General features: G+C 40.7%; 1 protein-coding gene across 3 annotated transcripts in view; it reads right to left on the bottom strand.

The window, feature by feature from the left end:
• Positions 1-20303, bottom strand: part of LOC117507149 (sortilin-like) — a 115183-nt gene that overhangs the window by 37882 nt on the left and 56998 nt on the right. For all 3 annotated transcript variants that reach the window (XM_034166947.1, XM_034166946.1, XM_034166945.1), the window contains exons 2-4: positions 1618-1680; positions 1462-1535; positions 1258-1360 (exon numbers count right to left, since the gene is read on the bottom strand). In XM_034166947.1, the coding sequence (XP_034022838.1) occupies positions 1258-1360; positions 1462-1535; positions 1618-1680 (240 nt within the window). The remainder of the gene's footprint in view (positions 1-1257; positions 1361-1461; positions 1536-1617; positions 1681-20303) is intronic.

The following is a 20303-nucleotide window of genomic DNA, read 5'->3' on the forward strand; positions in this document are numbered from 1 at the left end:
TCCACAGTTGAATTTCAAACAATATATAGTATTCATGTGTCAAGCTGAATTTTATAGAACTGAATGTGTCAAATTTAGTTATTTTTTACAGAAACAAGAAGTGTGGAAATAAAATCATGAAAAATAAATCGAATATAATGAACAAAATAAAACATACCTCAGAACTTCATCAAGTGTATCGAAAAATTGCCTCGCCAGTGCCTATGTTGCAGACGGGCATGTCAATGATCCTCGACTTCACCCCATGTGTTTATTAGGGATGGGTATCAATAAGATTTTATCGATACCATTATCGATTCCGCTTATTGACCCGATTCCTTATCAATACATCTTGTGATTTTTTTTTTTGTGTGTGTGTACTAGAAGTAGGCTTTACAGCTTTTCTATGTCAGCAGGTCAAAGAGCTTTTTCTTATCATGCACCCGCTCTGTGGAACGGTCTTCCTGTGACTGTGAGTCAGTTGGATTCTGTGGACATTTTTAAGTCAAGCCTTAAAGCCTATTTTTATTCTCTTTCTTATGAGTATTTTTTATTTTTTATCTGTTTTATTCTTTTACTTCTGTTTTTAATTATGTATTTGAATTTTTTTTTTTTTATTTATTTAATTTTTTATGTTGAACTGTTCTATGTGAGGTGCCTTGAGATGGCTTTTGTTGCGATTTGGCGCTTTATAAGCCGATTAAATTGGACAACATTTTATTGTCTTAAGGTAAATAAATATGAAATTGGTCACTGGATCCTTAAACTTTGGACATAATAAACTCTACATGGTGGATCCTTGATCTCTGGACATAAATAAACAAAATCTGTAGTTTTTGTCAAAAGCATTTCCTTTCAGACATTTTAGCATGAATGTCTTTCAATACATCTGAGTTGAGCTCTTACAGCTGGCTGTGCTGTATGTCAGCATCAGTTTAATTCATAAAGAACACAGCACGTCTCATTTTGGGAAGAAAAAAAAACGTTTTAGTCGATTGTAGTTTATTTTCTGTATTACAGCGTTTGGAGAGGTGTCATTTTATTTAACGTGGCAATTTTGTGTCAACGGAACGGAGGACGATTCTCGTTTCTTGACTACAACATGACAAGAGTCCCAGTTAGTGACTTTAATCCGTTACTATACAACACTGTGTTGACCTGCAAAAAAAAAGTACAAGTGTCCATGCATGCTCCAGTCAGGCTGTTATGAACAGTACTTTTGCATAAATAAATAAATACAGCAGTAGCATGCAGGTTTGACTTAATGGGACAGCTCACCTTGCCAGAATGGTCAGGACTGATGGCAATGCCAAACGCTGTCTGAATGAAGGTGTGATTGATTAAGTGAGTTACATCGGTGAATGTCTTCCCGTAGTCTTCACTGACGCAGAGACAAATGGGTGCCGTTAGATTCTCACTACAAAAAATAATTAACTGGCAAACCAGCTGTTTCCACTGTATGAGTCAGCATGTATTTCTCACCTTCTGTAGAGGTTAGACTGGCCAAAGCGCATCATGAACAGCGGCACCTGAAATGTTGTCAAGACCAGCAGCACCTGCCGGGAGAGTGAGAGCAGTTGTTACGCACCAATATCCTCTACCCTCACATGCACTCTTCCTTTCCATGCATAAACTCACCCCTGTTCCATCTCCCACCCAGGCCAATGACAGCGAACCCATGGTTCTCACTTTAAAGGTGAACTGAAATGAGGGGAAAAAAATAAAGGCATTAGAAAGTGACATAAAATAACCAATGGTTCAATGTGACAAACAAAAGGATTGCTGTAATTTGTGTTTCTTTAGCTGTGGAATAACTTGCATTTATTTTAGGATTTTAGATTTTATGTGCTGACTATATTCACATAATTAACAGTTTATTCTGTAAAGTGACTGTTTCTGAAACAGCAATGGTTGCATTTATTTGACAAAAATATAGTGGCTGAGGGAGGCCACAACACTTACAAACACCAGAAAATACAGAAAGCACTTGTAAAAACACCTGCAACAATTCAACAACAGGTAATTTAAAAAAAAAGAGGAAAATAACTCACAAATTGAGAAAATGTTTTCAAACACAGAACACTTAACTGTCACCACATGAAGGAATTTAATAGAGAAGCATATCGGTGCACAATGTGCACACACACACACGTAAAGTCTTTGGCTGTACTTGTATACTAGCGTGCTTTTATGTTATCATGCTTTTATTATGCAGCACATTTGGAAACGCGTAATTTGAGATATTGTTTAACCTTGCTACGTGTAGCAACCGACAGCAGCAGACAGGCTGTTAGCAGCAGTTTTAACTTAATTTTCATCATCAAATAGGATTTTTGGGAAAAGAAGGCTCAGAGCCAGCTACGTGGTTTTGGAAAAATCCTTGTATGATGCATGTTATTCACATTTGCTTTGATTACGGAGCCTGTTGGTTCAGATTGTTTGCATCCTCAGTGCTCGTACTGTGCTCATGCACCAACTTGGCACTGAAATTTTCATTGTGGTTCAAACCAGCTGATACCAAAGGGAGAAGAACCGGTGCCATATTCTAAGTGGGTTCCACCTTATACATTTTATCACAAATTGAAAATTAGACTGATAATCTTTTTAATTTTGTGCGTTTTGTTATGATGAAACCAAACAGGAATGCACCGTGACTTGAACTGCACCATGACCTTGAGGATGTAATTCATACTAAACTGTGAGGAAGATGCACCCCTGCACCCCTAGTGCACACAGTACACATTAAAAAAAATAATTGTAATTATGATAGGTATGTATCTGTGTTGGAAGGGAGGACACGGTGGACTAGACATGCTGCAGACGGGAGGACAGAATGAAGTGTCGTTACTGTCCAGAGCAACTCGGCCGTTAGGATGCACTCTGGATGTGTGCCCTACATTCCTGCCTAAACAACAAAGCTGAGGCAATTACTGCTATCCTGAACACCTACAGTGACATTGATGTACAGTACATGGTGGCTATTCAGCCTTAAACAAAAAGGGGTTTATGCAGCACTCAGTCACAGCAGGATTCACACAGTAAGATATAACCTCCCACAGAACAACATTCCAGCTCAGTTATCCAGCATGACGTAATTACTGCACAGCTCGTGTTGTGTGGCGTTCGAGGCAGATTGTCAGCCCTCCTCTGTTTCACTGACGAAGATGTTTACGAGGTGTGTCCACAGCTCTCAGGCACTGCTCTCAGTGCGATTCAGATACCAGGAGTCAGCCAGGTCTGCCACTGGAAACTCCTTGTAAACAAGTCCAGTGGAAACTGGCCTGTTCCCGCTGTCCAAACGTGTGAACACAACTTTCCACGTGTACTTCACATAAACAGTTTCATTGCACTTTTCAGTTTTTCTCCACTCTTCCAAAAATTATTTTTTTATTTCACATTCTGGCAACTGATGCAAACTTCCCCTGCAGTCATCTGTTCAATTTGTTTATCCGATATTTTCTTTTAAATACAGTAAAGCTCGCCAAAACCATCATTGTATAAACCGGATATTCACACTTACCGGACAAAAGCAAAAGTCACGATGTTTTTGTGTAGTTTTCCATGTAATAAACACACTACATAACAGATTTTGTATAATGGATTTTCACTCACATTGGACAAACTGTCCAGTCCCATCGTAATGTATTTCCATTAAAAACCCCCCACATACAGTAGTGTTCAGAATAATAGTAGTGCTATGTGACTAAAAAGATTAATCCAGGTTTTTTGAGTATATTTCTTATTGTTACATGGAAAACAAGGTACCAGTAGATTCAGTAGATTCTCACAAATTCAACAAGACCAAGCATTCATGATATGCACACTCTTAAGGCTATGAAATTGGGCTATTAGTAGAGCAGTCTGGACGTGCCCAGTAACAGATGTACAAAATGAAGTTCAGCACTGACACTAGCTGATTCGAGGAAAGTGGATACCGTATAGCATGATTAAAAGCCTGGTCATTTATTTTTTCCACGCGACCTAAACGAGGCCGGCCATAATGCAAGTCTGGTGATTATTAACAAAATGCTGCTTATTGCTTGCACTGTAATGTGGTGTTAGGTTTCACACATATCCCTGGGTGAGATGAACCAAACCGCTTTAGAACCAAGCCCTGTGCGAGGCTGCGAACCCGCGCACCTGCTAAATGACAGAGACTGCAAAGGGCTGTGATTTGTCACTTCCTCTCCCGTCATATTTTGAAAGTTTTCGCAGTGTGCCTGCCAATTACATTTCAATCATGGATCAAATATGTTTGGCACATAAGTCTGCAAATATGACCAACTTTATAACACGGAGTAGGAAGAAGATGCTCAAATGACCCACAATTCATGGAAAGAAATTGCACGTACCATTTCGTTGGTTTGGAGGTTGATGAATGAAGTGGAGCTCGTTGAGGGAGCCACTGTTCCTGCGGGAAATTGCACGCACACGTTGACAACTGATGCACACGCCAATGTCATTGCATGGCCACAAAGTTGCAGAAGCATAAATCAGGCTTTAGGATTTTAAGGTACCACTCCAAAGCAGACTTAGGAAAAAAAAGTGTGACCCAACCAAATGTAATCTTTTTAATGCACATAATGTCCAGTGCCTATTTAAGGCAGGTGTTTATTTTTCATCCCGGTCATTAAATGAGGCAGGTCCTGATTCAAGGTCAGGCTTTTAATCAAGGAAATATATAAGCCTAATTGGTGCTGGGGATTCCCATAGATTATTCAGCGCCTCCTGGCTGTAACTAATCAGTTACATACGTATAACGGATTTCAATGATAACAGACAGAATTCGCTGGTCCACCTGAAGCGTTTTACTGTATAAAGTATGTGCCATCTTGTTCTCCCAACAGTCTGACAAACTAATTGCAGCGTAAACACTCAAGTCTATAAGTACATGGACAGTGACCAGAGTATTATTAGTAATACAAATCATCACTTTTTCAGCCAGTTTTCTTGAGATACGTCAGTGGATTGGTAGATGAACAGCTCCAAGTCAAGAAGAGTTTCTCTTCTGGTACAAATTAATAATAATTTGTCAGCTCAACAGTTATTGGAAAAGTGACAGGCAACATCACGTCCGGGCACACTGGCTGGTGCCGTGTGTTGCTACATCCATCACACACACTTCTTCTACTTCGTCCGTCCGTCTGACGAGGACCACTACTTGTCATCCATCGGGTTGAGTCGCCATGATCTTCCAAAGACTTTCCCTACACATGGAATCAAATGACTTGGTCAGGTCAACATACCTACCTACCATCCCTGGTTCTCAAGACCAGGCACCTAAGTGGCTCTATTCTACTCTTTTCTACTCTCCTATTTTACTCTTCCTTTTTAGATATACTTTTGTACACTGGCATAGTTCCACCTTAGAATTGGAATATAATATATAAGATATACCTTACTGAATTTTCATATGTAGAGGACAAGGCAGCGTTCTGCTCCTGACACTTTTCTTGCAGCTGTCTGGCAGCGAAGATCACGTCAGTGGTTCCTCTGTCTTTCCTAAAGCCACACTGACTCTCTGGTAACAGTCCTTGGTCAAGATGTGCTATAAGGTGATTAAGAAGAATCCTGGCAAGTATCTTACCCGTTACAGAGAGAAGAGATATGCCTCTATGGTTGTTACAATCCTGTCAATTGCCTTTGCGCACAGATGTATGTTTGTACAGATGTATGATTGTTGCATCTTTGAAGTCCTGAGGAATTGTCTCTTGTTCCCACATGATGGCGAACAGTTGATGGTGTACACACACAAATACCATCTTGGAGCATTGAAACGAAAGCAGTCATTCATCTGCTGCAGCCAGGTGAAAGGTGGGCATCCCCTTGGACTTCTCCAGCTGCTGGGGTGCTCAACACTACGTGCTGAATTATGTCTAGAGGAACACGCCACATGGGCAAAGTATCTTTGTCTCCCTAAGTACAATACATCTGGAAAGTATTCACACAGCTTCACTTTTTCCACATTTTTGTTTATTACAGTCTTATTCAAAAATGGAATAAATTCACCCCCCCCCCCCCAAAAAAAGAAACTTCTACTCACAACACCCTATAATGACAACATGAATGAAGTTTTTTTTTGACAACTTAGTAAGAATAAAAACTAAGAAATCACAATAGTTGATGCACCTTTGACAGCAATTACAGCCTCAGGTCTTCCTGAATATGATGCCAGAAGCTTGGTGCACCTATCTGTGGGCAGTTTTGTCCATTCCTCTTTGCAACACCTCTTGACCTCCATCAGGTTGGATGGGGAGCGTCAGTACACAGCCATTTTCAGATCTCTCCAGAGATGTTCAATTGGATTCAGTAATTGTAAATGGAGTTAAAGACTTATTCAGTGGCTTGGAAAGCTTCATATATTCATCCTCTCACTTGTCTAAAGAAAACTTGCTGTAAAAGTGATGACTTGTATAAACAACAATCCATATATTTAGCCTGTGCCATATGGTGTCTGAAAATAGACTGTTTATGAAAATGGCTGCAGTTTGTCAATGGTTAATGCAATATTTTAGTTAAACCATTTGAATTAAAACTGCAAGTACACTATAAGCATGTTTCATTTCAGCTCCATTGTGGAAGCAAACAGAGGCAAAATTACTAAACTTGTCACTGTCCCAATAATTATGGACCTGACTATATGTAGCAGGCACTTCAGATTTACTTTACAATGCATATTTGTACATTTATTCTAAATTATTTCATCCCACCACTCACCACTAAATAATCATGCTCCCAAATAACCCCAACAAGAAAAAAAAAAAAAAAACTTTTTAGAGCATCCACTGTTCAGTACAAGTAATTCTGAAAACAAGCTAACAAACAGATGCACAAAAATATCCCATGGTAATGACTCAGCATGAGCTGTTTCCTGGAATGGACAACAGTTATAAATTTTCTGAATGGCTGTAAAACTGTTTGCTGAACCTGTCTTCTTAGCTGGAAATATTATTTGCTTCATGCTTTGGGGGTTTGTGTGTCCACACAGCACCTGAAATTATAAATACAATGAATAGCTTATATTCTGTGGAAAGAAATAAAATAGAAAATGATAGAATGCTTCTTTAAGCAAAATAACCTATTTAAAGAGGAGGTTAATCCATACCGTTTGAAAATACCAAAAACTCCAGACGTACAAACATGTTATTGTGGCCAATGAATGTCAAAATAATGGAAGGAAACCTGGACAAGCAGCAGCAGGGGTCGAAATACATTTTTTAACCTACTTGCACTGGTGCTAGTAACAAAAAAATTACTTGCACCAAAAAAAAGTTACTTGCACAACCAAAAGTCAGTCTTATATCAACCTTAAAACTCCTCCTCTGATGTGTCAGACTCTTAATTCCTCTCTGGGGAGAGTTTGCCGCTGCTGCTCCCCTCGTTCTTTTTTTTTTCTTCACGTGCGCGCGAACGAATCATCCGTGAAGATTATTTTATTTATTAACTACACAGATGTATAATAAAACAAATGGTGACTGGTTTATAACACAATTATGACAGAGTTTCAGGGGAGAGAGCGAGGAACTACGGAGCCCTGGAAGTGTCATCGCAAAATGTTTTGCATGTGGAGAATGTGCGCACGTTTTATTATATTGCGCGCATGTTTTATTGTATTGTGCGCTCTTTTTATGATATTGTGCGCACGTTTTAAGCATCGTTTGAGTAAAACAAGGGCATGATCTACTTAAACGTGGCCACAATTTGTAAAACGTGCACTCAATATTGTCTTGACACATAAATGCTGACTATTAGTCAACAAACCAGGATACAGTGTAATACATTTCCCCACTAGAAATGGATCTGGTCAGAATGTATCATGATGGTTTGGGCGCACAAGGACATACAGAGAACTCCAGCTGCCCAGCATGGCATCATCTGGAGTTTAAGCACATTAAAAAGGATGCTGAGGGCGAAGCGTCACCCCGTCGTGAGGATGACAATTTAGGTCATATTATGAAGTTCATTTTGAACGAAAGGAAAACGTGCCCAAGTTTTATTAATTCGAGGGCTCAATTAAAGGAAAACGTGTGCACGTTTTATTAATTCGAGGACTCGATTAAAGGAAAACGTGCGCATGTTTTATTAATTCGTGTGCTCAATTAAAGGAAAACGTGCGCACAAATGATCATGGCCAGAAAAAAATATCACTTTAAGTGACCTCTCCTGGGTTCCGTAAAGGAACTGCAGCGGCAGCCAGTTTTTTTCACGTGCGTGAGCGAACTAATCGTCCGTGAAGATAATTTTATTAACTACACAGATGTATAATAAAACAAATGGTGACTGGTTTATAATACAATGATGACAGAGTTTGAGGGGGAGAGACAGAGAGAGGAACCGCAGCCAGTTTTTTTTTTTTTTGTTTTCTTTGTTTACATGTGCGCGCACGAACACAACAAATGGAGCACAGCAACTCGCTCCGTGTGTCTGAGTCACAAAACGCAGGGAAGACGAAGACAACACACTGGAAATTGTTTTTTCCTTATTTATTCCTTTATTGGTTCATTTTACTGGTGCTTATAGTTGATAAAACTTGGATAAAGTTGCTTGCACCAGTGCAGTATAAAATTACGTGCCCCACTCGAATAATACGTGCACAAACTAGCACATGCACGTACTATTTTGAGCCCTGAGCAGAAAATGAATGAAGGAAGGATCACTTGATACAAAATGTTGGTGTATCCCTAACAGTTAAAGAAAAACATTTCCCATAGTGCAGTCATGATACCTAACACACAAACAAAGTTTGGTCATGCTCAAGATTTTCACAAAGTGACCTTGACCTTTTAACCCAAAAGCCAATAGGCTTCTTGGGATCAATATACAGGTGAGCCCCGTTAACTCACATTTGTGTAACTCGCGTTTCAGCTTTACTCACGGCCGATTTGTGGACCACAAAAATTTTGACTACTGCATAAAGACTACTGTATGTTTTTGATCAACCTTATTACCTCACGGTTTCATTTAACTTGTGGTTTGATTTTGTGGACCCCAACTTGCCCACGTTAACGAGGTTCACCTGTACCTAACATACACACCAAGTGTGGTGACATTCAGGCAGTAAAAAACAAAACAAACAAACAAAAAAAACATGATGCTGCACTCACAAGATTTTTACAAAGTCTGGTCCAGCAACCTTGACCTTTGTCTCCAATGCCAACAGGGTCCTTGGGGTCAATATGCAGTGTTTCCCTCCCTTCCAATATTAAAAGACTGGCAGCTTGCCAGGCTAACAGGAACCCCAGCCAGGCCAGAAATATTTTGTTAATTATGTCAACAAAAATGACCAAATGCCAAATAACCATTAATTTGGATGTCAATAATCATGTCAACCCATGCAGAGCACTTTGATTCTGGTATTCTCTCACACAATCTTCTGTGAAGTAAATTTCATTTTTATGGTGATTTAACAGTGTGCTAATCACCAAATCTTTATTTTTTCATCTAACAAGGTCACCTGACAGCAGTGCAACATTAAAGCAGTTCATTCAGTGTAGTCACAGATTTCAATAGGTGTCAGGCCTCAGAATCTGGGATCCACTCCACACATTTTGACTAGTAAAAAAACAAACAAACAATAAAATAAATAAATAACAAGCACATTCTTGATCCAGAATCTGGATCACCTCCAAAATTCAGTTGAGTCTTCCATGCTTTAATATTTAACTATGGTGCAAATTTGGTGAGAATCAGTGAAGTAGTTTTGACGTAATCCTCCAAAGCCTACATAAAGTGAAATCTTGATCCAGAATCTGGATCACCTCCAAAATTCAGCTGAGTCTTCCATGTCCTAACATCTATCTGTGGTGCAAATTTGGTGATAATCTGTGAAATAGTTTTGATGTAATCCTTAAAAACCTATAAAGTGAAACCTGATCCAGAATCTGGATCCAGATCACCTCCAAAATTTAATGGAGTCTTCCATGGCCTAATCAGTGGTGGGCACAGTTCTGCTAATCTGCTAACCGCTAATTATCAAAGCTAACTTTGTTGTTAGCAGATTAGCTTTTCAGCTAACTTCAAAACCATCAGTGGACCAATTAGCTTCCGATAAATTTAGTTCAGATAACTTTTAGACCGCTAAAGTTTTTTTATATAATTAGTAATGGTGAAAAACATTCATAAACCCTGTTGGCTCCTGTCTGCTATGTATTTTACAGCAGTGAAGCAGCTAAGAGGAGCTGATGTAAGGATGTAAATGAGATGGTGAGGACTTTGCCAGGCATGTGAGATGGAAGCTGAATGTTTTTAGCCATGCTACCCAGAAGCATTTACTGAAAATAAACTGTGAAGGAACTCCAGAACCAGCTGGCTGAGGGGGCATCTCTCTACAGTCTCTGTGTGGGTCAGAGCTTTGTTATGGAGGATATTATGGAGGAAAGCAGGTCTGCATCTGTTTTTCACACTTCATTATCTTTTCAGGTCTGCTATTCTAAAAAAGCCTGAACGAGGTTAACATGAATGTGACCTCTCGCTCTGTCACAGTGTTTTTCTCTTTCTCGCTTCCTCAGACCTTTTTTTTTTTTGCTGGCTCTGTCATGATTATCAACATGAAAGAAATAAAGTCGTTGCCTTGTTTTAATAGCCACTAGCTTGCCGGTAACTCAACAGACGAGCATGTATGTGTTGTTGTAGTGCTGTAAAGTAGTTTGTATTTCTCGCAAGACTTTCTTTCACACAACAGCAGATCGGTGTTGCTGAAGTTGCAAGGCTGGTTTTGTGCTACAAGACCCCTGGGGATGGAGAGAGACCCCCATTATACCCAAAACAAATCATTTAACTAGTACAATTACTCCAAAACTGTAAATGTAAGGTAAAAAAAAAAGTTACTTAGTTCACCTTTAAATTTTGCTTATACCCAAATATGTTGTTTGCACCCATATAATTATTCGTGTTGTTAAGCTGAAACTGATTGATCTTCGTAGTGTGTTGTTTTTTTGAAAAGTGTGTGTGTGGGGGGGGGGGGGGGGGGGGGGGGGAGTTAAACCACAAATGCAGGACTGTGGCAGGATTTCATAAATAATGAAGGGGAGTTCGGTGAGTACTACCAGGCCTGAAAATTTTTTGAGGGGAAATACTGATATACCTAACACATATACCAAGTTTGGTGATAATCTTGGAGTTACAAAAAGGCACCATTTGACAATTCACTATGGGGTCACTATATGTAATGGATATACCCACTTTGGTGACACTTGGGCCAGTATGATTGAATGTATCATGCTCAAAGTAAAATGTCACATGAGTGACTGTCTCCTGGCACATAGTGACGTCTAGCCCACTGGTTGTGTCGTGGGAAAAACTGAGTGACCCTGCAACAAGATTAGCTAATGGAAAGTTGTAGTTGCACTGATAATAATAGGATAACAAAATAAAGACAAGAAGGCTTCACTGTGTGAAAAGAGAACTTTTCCACACTGAAATCACCATCAAGCAAAACACATGGAAAAACAGACACAGCTCCCATCCTGGCCATTCACAATAAAAGTCCTACACATGCACAGCTGCTGCTACATTTATTTGTTTAGACCTTTCTAATCTTATATACAAAATGCTTTCCAAAATAAAACAATAAAAGGTAAAAATGCAAGTTTGGAACCCCTAGTTTCAATCGTAATCAGGACAGTCTTCACTGGAAGAATTATTAAACTGAGTATCTTGATAAATATCTATTGACCAATACTGCAAAAAAAAAAAATATATACTGTGAATCGTTTTTTCCCCCGTATTGTCTTTTAACTTGTAAATGAGCAAAGTACTATGAATTCAGAAAATGAAGGACCATACTACTGATCTCAATCCTCAGATGGCCTTGTTTGATCTGCTTTAGTAACAAATGATAATAGTAATAACAACTGTGCAAGTTCAACCTGAAGCTCAAGTCACGTTCAACAGAAAAAAGTGAGGAAAATTTATGTGAAGAAGAAAGAGCCTGTGACGTGTTCTGTGCCAGCACGATGAATTGTTTTCATGGTCATCAAAAACAGGTGTTAGAGCCACATAAGTGATGCAATATCAATCTCTGCTGTGGTCTCAAACAAACAAACAAACACACACACACAGTCTTGAGCAGCTGAGGACCACGTTGTTATTCTTGAACATTCCTCTGGACACAAGCACTGTGTTTTTGTGTCCCATTAAAACATGTCAAACTCTGAAATAACAGAAGGTGTTATGTGAAAAGGCTGATTTGTGAGAAGTTTGATGAGAATGAATAACTGGAGTCAGAAGACAAACAGAGGTTGAATTAAACAAACAAACAAAAAAAACAATAAAGAATTTGAAGTGCATTTCAGCAATTTGACCAAAATTCCATCACCACAGTTTTGTTTAGTCAGTTGACATTCATTTGAGGTCAAACAGGCAAGAACAACACTACTTTTTCCCCTCTTCTGTCCATGGAGTTTTCCCTCATTTTACAGAGAATTCCACAGACTGATCTTATGTAGACAATGCAAAGGCCAGAGAGACACTTTGTGATTTTAAGTTATATAATTTAAAGAAATGCCTCTGACAATTTGACTGGCACAAAAATAGGAGCTGATGTTCTTAACCCTCCACTGATTGCCTCAAATTTTTTTTCATTCACATGAGGTGGATAAGGGCCAAGTCCTGCAACTCTTCCTGGGGTGATCACAAGGTGTTCCAAAGCCAGCTGGGAAATACAATGTGAACAACATGTCCTGGGTCTTCCCTATAGCCTCTTCCCAGTTGGATGTGCCTTGAAGACCTCCCAAGGGAGATGACCGAGCCACCTCAGCTTGTTACTTCGATGTGAAGAGACAGCAGCTCTTCTCAGAGCCTCTTGCTTCTCACCCCGACCCTGATACACGATGGAGGAACTTTGCTTCCTCCTCTTGTATACGTGACCTTCTTCTTTTGGTCACTACCCAAAGGTCATGACCATGGTGAGGATGGGAGCACAAACTGACTGGTAAATCAAGATCCTTACCTTCTGCCCACTATTTAATTATTTATGACATGCCAGGTATGATCTACCCTAATCAAGTTTGTAAAACCATAACAAGACTAGATATAATACCAAAATAATTTTTTTTAAATTATGAGAAACAAAATAAACAGTGTAACTGCGTACACAATTTTAAATATTTACTACTCTGTATCAGCTAAGCTATTAAAATGAAAGAGAAACTTGGCACAATTTTTTAATATCCTTAGCAGGCATCTACTTTGGCTCATTCAAATTTATGATTCTGGAAAAGAAAATAAATTTAAGGAGTGTCTTTTAGTATTAGCTAATTTGAAACATAACAAATGACGTGATGCTACAAGAAGACTAGATATACTATACTGGAAATAAAACAGAAATAATGTGACTGCAATTTTTAAATAAAGGCATCACCCTTAAAGCTGTACTACTGTTCAAATTTCATAAAACTGACAAAATTTTTATTTTTTTTTATTTTTTTTACTGAAATCCAAGTATTATGATGTAGGCTTATTTTTGCTACATGTGGTAAAATTACAAATCATTTTAATGAAGACAACATATTTAATGGGGGGGCAAATATTGTCTTTTCCTTCTAATGCCATCATGCAGCCAGACTGCAGGAGGACGTGTGTGCACATGCGTGAGGTTTTGAGACTGGCTTGATGCGTGTTAATGGGGCATGTATGCTAACATCCATAAGATATTTTGTAAATGACTTCAGAGGTGTTATCTGGTTTCAAAAACAGCATTTTTATATTTCTAAGTATTTATTCATCACTGACTTTTACAAAACGTGTGAGAAACATATTCAATTTATACAGAAACAAGCTGTTTCACAGCGTCTTGCTTATTCTGTTCAAATGAGCAACCAGCTAATGCCACACTGCCTTTCTTTACTCTGATTGGCAGTTGCAGTGTCCTTCCCAGCATCCTTGTGCAGCTCAGGGGAAGTCCCCACGTGATCTATAACGTTGCTACCAAATATAGGTCATGGAGTCAGATTGCTTAAATTTCTACCTTTCAGGGCTCAAAATGCTAAATTTGTTTCCAAACTGTGCAAACTGTGATCATATTGGCAATATCATACTGTGAATTCCTTATTTAAAAGCTAAGGAATTATAGTGGCGCTAAAGAAAATTCTTTGAGTTCAATCTTAAAAATCCCAAAGGCTGTACACGTTAAAGCTATTAAAAAAAAAATAATAATAATAATAATAATAATAATAAATTTGTGTTAAAGTTCTTCTGACTGCAATCTAGATTTTTTTTTTTTTTTTAGGTATCTTTCCACTGACTTTTGCCCTGTCTGAAACAGATAACACCAGAATGAAATGACAGCTGTGATTAGGACATCTAATCCTACAATGTATGACTGAACTAGGCATTATACAGCTGGCAGATTGACTGCAAACTCACATAGCACTGAATACACACACACAAAATTTTGTTATAGTTTTTTTTAAGTGTTGGTGAGAAAAAAAGTTTTTTACTCATTTATTTTGCCTAAACAGAAGATATTATTAATGTATAACCACGCATTGAGAGACGACAGACATGCAGAATAACAAAAAAATTAAAAATATAAATAAAAATGTCAAGTCACGGGTCTTGCCATTTGAATTGTTGACATATCCCCCCCGGTCCCCACAAATCAGTAATACAAAGTGTCAGGGGGGTCAGCCAAGTACACCTTTACCCTAAATATGTATGAAATTGGTCAACTGATTTTTGAGATATCCTGCTAACAAGCAAAAACGGATGGACGGACATGCTGATTGCTACACTCAACAAAAATATAAACGCAACACTTTTGGTTTTGCTCCCATTTTGTATGAGATGAACTCAAAGATCTAAAACTTTTTCCACATACACAATATCACCATTTCCCTCAAATATTGTTCACAAACCAGTCTAAATCTGTGATAGTGAGCACTTCTCCTTTGCTGAGATAATCCATCCCACCTCACAGGTGTGCCATATCAAGATGCTGATTAGACACCATGATTAGTGCACAGGTGTGCCTTAGACTGTCCACAATAAAAGGCCACTCTGAAAGGTGCAGTTTTGTTTTATTGGGGGGGATACCAGTCAGTATCTGGTGTGACCACCATTTGCCTCATGCAGTGCAACACATCTCCTTCGCATAGAGTTGATCAGGTTGTCAATTGTGGCCTGTGGAATGTTGGTCCACTCCTCTTCAATGGCTGTGCGAAGTTGCTGGATATTGGCAGGAACTGGTACGCGCTGTCGTATACGCCGGTCCAGAGCATCCCAAACATGCTCAATCGGTGACATGTCCGGTGAGTATGCCAGCCATGCAAGAACTGGGACATTTTCAGCTTCCAAGAATTGTGTACAGATCCTTGCAACATGGGGCCGTGCATTATCCTGCTGCAACATGAGGTGATGTTCTTGGATGTATGGCACAACAACGGGCCTCAGGATCTCGTCACGGTATCTCTGTGCATTCAAAATGCCATCAATAAAATGCACCTGTGTTCTTAGTCCATAACAGACACCTGCCCATACCATAACCCCACCGCCACCATGGGCCACTCGATCCACAACATTGACATCAGAAAACCGCTCACCCACACGACGCCACACACGCTGTCTGCCAACTGCCCTGAACAGTGTGAACCGGGATTCATCCGTGAAGAGAACACCTCTCCAACGTGCCAAACGCCAGCGAATGTGAGCATTTGCCCACTCAAGTCGGTTACGACGACGAACTGGAGTCAGGTCGAGACCCAGATGAGGACGACGAGCATGCAGATGAGCTTCCCTGAGACGGTTTCTCACAGTTTGTGCAGAAATTCTTTGGTTATGCAAACCGATTGTTTCAGCAGCTGTCCGAGTGGCTGGTCTCAGACGATCTTGGAGGTGAACATGCTGGATGTGGAGGTCCTGGGCTGGTGTGGTTACACATGGTCTGCGGTTGTGAGGCTGGTTGGATGTACTGCCAAATTCTCTGAAACGCCTTTGGAGACGGCTTATGGTAGAGAAATGAACATTCAATACATGAGGAACAGCTCTGGTTGACATTCCTGCTGTCAGCATGCCAATTGCAGGCTCCCTCAAATCTTGACATCTGTGGCATTGTGCTGTGTGATAAAACTGCACCTTTCAGAGTGGCCTTTTATTGTGGGCAGTCTAAGGCACACCTGTGCACTAATCATGGTGTCTAATCAGCATCTTGATATGGCACACCTGTGAGGTGGGATGGATTATCTCAGCAAAGAAGTGCTCACTATCACAGATTTAGACTGGTTTGTGAACAATATTTGAGGGAAATGGTGATATTGTGTATGTGGAAAAACTTTTTAGATCTTTGAGTTCATCTCATACAAAATGGGAGCAAAACCAAAAGTGTTGCATTTATATTTTTGTTGAGTGTATAGCCCCCTGTATTTCATACCGGGAGGATAAAAAAAAATAAATAAATAACCAGAAAACACAGTTGCACTGATGGGCAGATGAATACTCTTTAATAGTCACTATTATGTTGGGCTTCTGAAATCCATGTGAACTAAGCACGTGAATCTCAGCACTGACATCAATTTGATATGCACCTCAATACACTACCAGCGATACGATACATAAACGATACATGATGATACGATGCGATACGATTCACCCGTTCCTGATTTGATGCGATTTGATATGTATTTGATGGCGATTCAATTTCTCATAATGCAATACAATACAATTAGGGATGGGTACTAAGATTTTATCAATATCGATGCCATTATCGATTCTGCTTATCGATTAGATTCTTTACCGGTTCCCTTATCAATACCTCTTGTGAATTTTCTGTGTACTAACAGTAGACTCTACAGGTTTTCTATGTCAACAACATTTTATTGAGTCTTAAAGTAAATAATTATGAAATTGGTCACTGGATCCTTGATCTCTGGACATAAATAAAAATCAATAAAATCTGTACATGGTCACTGCATCCTTGATCTCTGGACATATAGAAAGGAACAAAATCTGTAGTTTTTGTCAAAAGCATTTCCTTTCAGATATTGATACAAATGTAACTCCATAGACTCTGAGCTGAGCTCTTGAAGCTGGCTGCGCTGTACGTCAGGATGTAATTCGTAACAACGCAGGACGTCTCATTTTGGTGGAAAAATCCGTTTTTGGTTGGCTGTAGTTTATTGTTTGTATTATATACAAATGATTTTTTTATACATATGATTTTAATCATGTCACACTGAACTCCACTCTCCCTGCTTTTCATCAGTTTGTGGACTGTCCCACCAGAAAGAACAGGTCTATTGATCTGATGTATGCCAACGTGAGGGAAGCATACACAGCTACTCCACTACCACCACTGGGAAAATCAGATCACAATCTGGTTTTTCTACAGCCTCAGTACAAACCACTGGTACTGAGGCAGCCCATTACTACACGTTCATTCAGAATCTGGTCTCCTGAGGCAGAAGAAGCTCTCAGGGACTGCTTCGAGACTACTGACTGGAGCGTGCTGCAGGACACATGGTGAGGACATTGATGGGGTGACACACTGCATCACGGGCTACCTGAACTTCTGTAGGGACGTTGCTGTTCCCATAAAAACTGTACGTTGCTTTCCAAACAACAAGCCCTGGATCACCAGCGATGTCAAGAATCTTCGAAACCAAAAGAACAGGGCGTTCAAAGACGGAGATGGGACAGAGCTTAGGCATGTACAGCGGGAACTAAAGGCTCGCCTTAAAGAGGCCAAGGAGTCCTACAGGAAGAAGGTGGAGAGAAAGCTGCAAGACAACAACATGAAGGAGGTCTGGGATGCAATGAAAACCATCACAGGCTGCAAAAACAGCAGCCGCAGCCCAGTAGATGGGGGTGTGGACAGAGCAAACCAGTTTAACGACTTTTTTAACAGGTTTGATTGTTCTACCTCTGCAAACCCCCCATCAACTCCTCCTGCAGCAGTTATCACTTCATCACCATCAAAACCCCCAGCAGATCAGCCCTCACCCTCACCATCATCATCATCACCGTCAGCACCAAAACCCACAGTAGATCAGCCCTCGTCCTCACCCTCACCATCCTCACCACCATCATCATCATCATCATCGTCACAGTCAGCCGGAACAAGCACCCACTCTCACCGTCCTCCCTCCTTCACGGCAGACCAGGTCAGGAGAGAGCTAAGGAGACTCCACCCCAGGAAGGCAGCAGGCCCGGATAAAGTGTGTCCCAGAATGCTTAAGGCCTGTGCCAACCAACTGGGCGAGCCCCTCCAGCATGTTTTCAACCTGAGCCTGCATCTCGGAAAGGCCCCAGTCACGTGGAAGACATCCTGTGTCATTCCAGTTCCTAAGGCGGCACACCCGAAGGAGCTGAATGACTACAGGCCAGTCGCTTTGACATCCCACGTGATGAAGACCATGGAGCGACTGCTGCTGAGCGTCCTCAGACCTCAGGTCAGACATGCTGAGGACCCACTGCAGTTTGCATACAGGGAGAAGGTGGGAGTGGAGGATGCCATCCTCTACCTCCTTCACAGGGCCCACTCTCATCTGGACAAGGGTAACAGCGCTGTGAGGGTCATGTTTTTTGACTTCTCCAGTGCCTTCAACACCATCCAGCCCCTGCTACTGAGAGACAAGCTCATGGAGATGGAGGTGGACACTCATCTGGTCACCTGGATCACTGATTATCTAACTGGAAGACCACAATACGTCAGACTCAGTAACTGCACCTCGGACACAGTGATCAGCAGCACTGCAGCACCACAAGGAACCATGCTCTCTCCAGTGCTGTTCACTCTGTACACATCAGACTTCAATTACAACTCGGAGTCATGCCACATGCAGAAGTTTTCGGACGACACTGCTATTGTGGGATGTGTGCAAGAGGGACAGGAAAGAGAGTACAGGGACCTGACACAGGACTTTGTGGAGTGGTGCAAATCAAACCACCTGCAGCTGAACATTACCAAAACAAAGGAGATGGTAGTGGACTTCAGAAGGTCCAGGCCCACTCTGCAGCCAGTCTCCATTGAGGGGGTCGATGTGGAGGTGGTCCAGACTTACACATATCTGGGGACACTTATGGACGATAGGTTGGATTGGTCAGCCAATACCGACACCCTCTACAGGAAGGGACAGAGCAGACTGTACTTCCTGAGGAGGTTAGGGTCCTTCAGGATCTGCCATAAACTCCTGCGAATGTTCTACCAGTCTGTGGTAGCCAGTGTCCTCTTCTCTGTGGTGGTCTGCTGGGGGAGCAGCATGAAGAGGAGGGACGCCGGGCGACTGCACAGGCTGGTGAGGAAAGCTGGTTTAGTGCTGGGAACAGAGCTGGAGACACTAACATCAGTGGCAGAGAGAAGGACCCTCAGTAAACTGCTGGCCATCATGGACAGTGTTGAGCACCCTCTGCACAGCGCCATCATCAGGCAGAGGAGCTCATTCAGCGGCAGACTGAGGTCCCAGTCCTGCCACACGGACAGATTCAGGAAGTCTTTTGTCCCTCAGGCCATCAGACTGTTCAACTCTTCCCATCTCAGTAAGAAATAATCCTGTGACACATTTGTTTGACGTTTTATTGCTTTCTTTTGCACTACCAACACTGTTTACACTGCTTACTTCTTTGCACAACCTACACTGTTCACATTGGGTACTGTTTACATCTGTGCTACCTCCTCACTACTGCACTACTACATTTACTCCTCCGTCATATTCTCTGAGACTGGATGCTGTACTTGCACACAAATTTTATTTTTAGTTAGTAGCTTTTATTGATTAGTCTATTTTTCTGTACTTAACCCTATTTTTGTGTGTCTGGTGCAATGTGTGTGTCTTGTCTAATGTGTAAGCTGCTGGATGCCTTGAATTTCCCTCTGGGATCAATAAAGTATGTATGTATATCTATCTATCTATCTATCTATCTATCTATCTATCTATCTATCTATCGTTTGGAAAGAGGAGTCATTTGATTTAAAATGGTGATTTGCTCTAAAGTTATTAATTCCGATTGAGTTCCAGTCGATTGCATGAAAAAAAAAATCTGTCACTGGACTTGAGAGGATTTAGTGCTGCTATAACAGACTGATGCAAAAGGTGGCAGCAATGTACCAATAAGCATTGTTGGGCAAAGTTCTGCTAACCGCTAATTAGGGAAGCTAACTTTTTTGTTTGCGGATTAGCTTTTCAGCTAACTCTGAAAACCATCAGCAGATCAATTAACTTCCGCTAAATTTAGGTCTGCTAACTTTCAGTCCACTAACATTTTTTTTTGCTGGCATAGTGAGTAAAGCTTAATTGTTGGGAAAGTGTAAGTACACGGACCCACAACAGGGGGCGCAAATGAACGGACAATGGAATAGGTCAAATAACAACACTTTACTGTTGCGAACGTGC

This window comes from Thalassophryne amazonica, chromosome 3, assembly GCF_902500255.1.
Source record: "Thalassophryne amazonica chromosome 3, fThaAma1.1, whole genome shotgun sequence".
NCBI classification, from domain to species: domain Eukaryota; kingdom Metazoa; phylum Chordata; class Actinopteri; order Batrachoidiformes; family Batrachoididae; genus Thalassophryne; species Thalassophryne amazonica.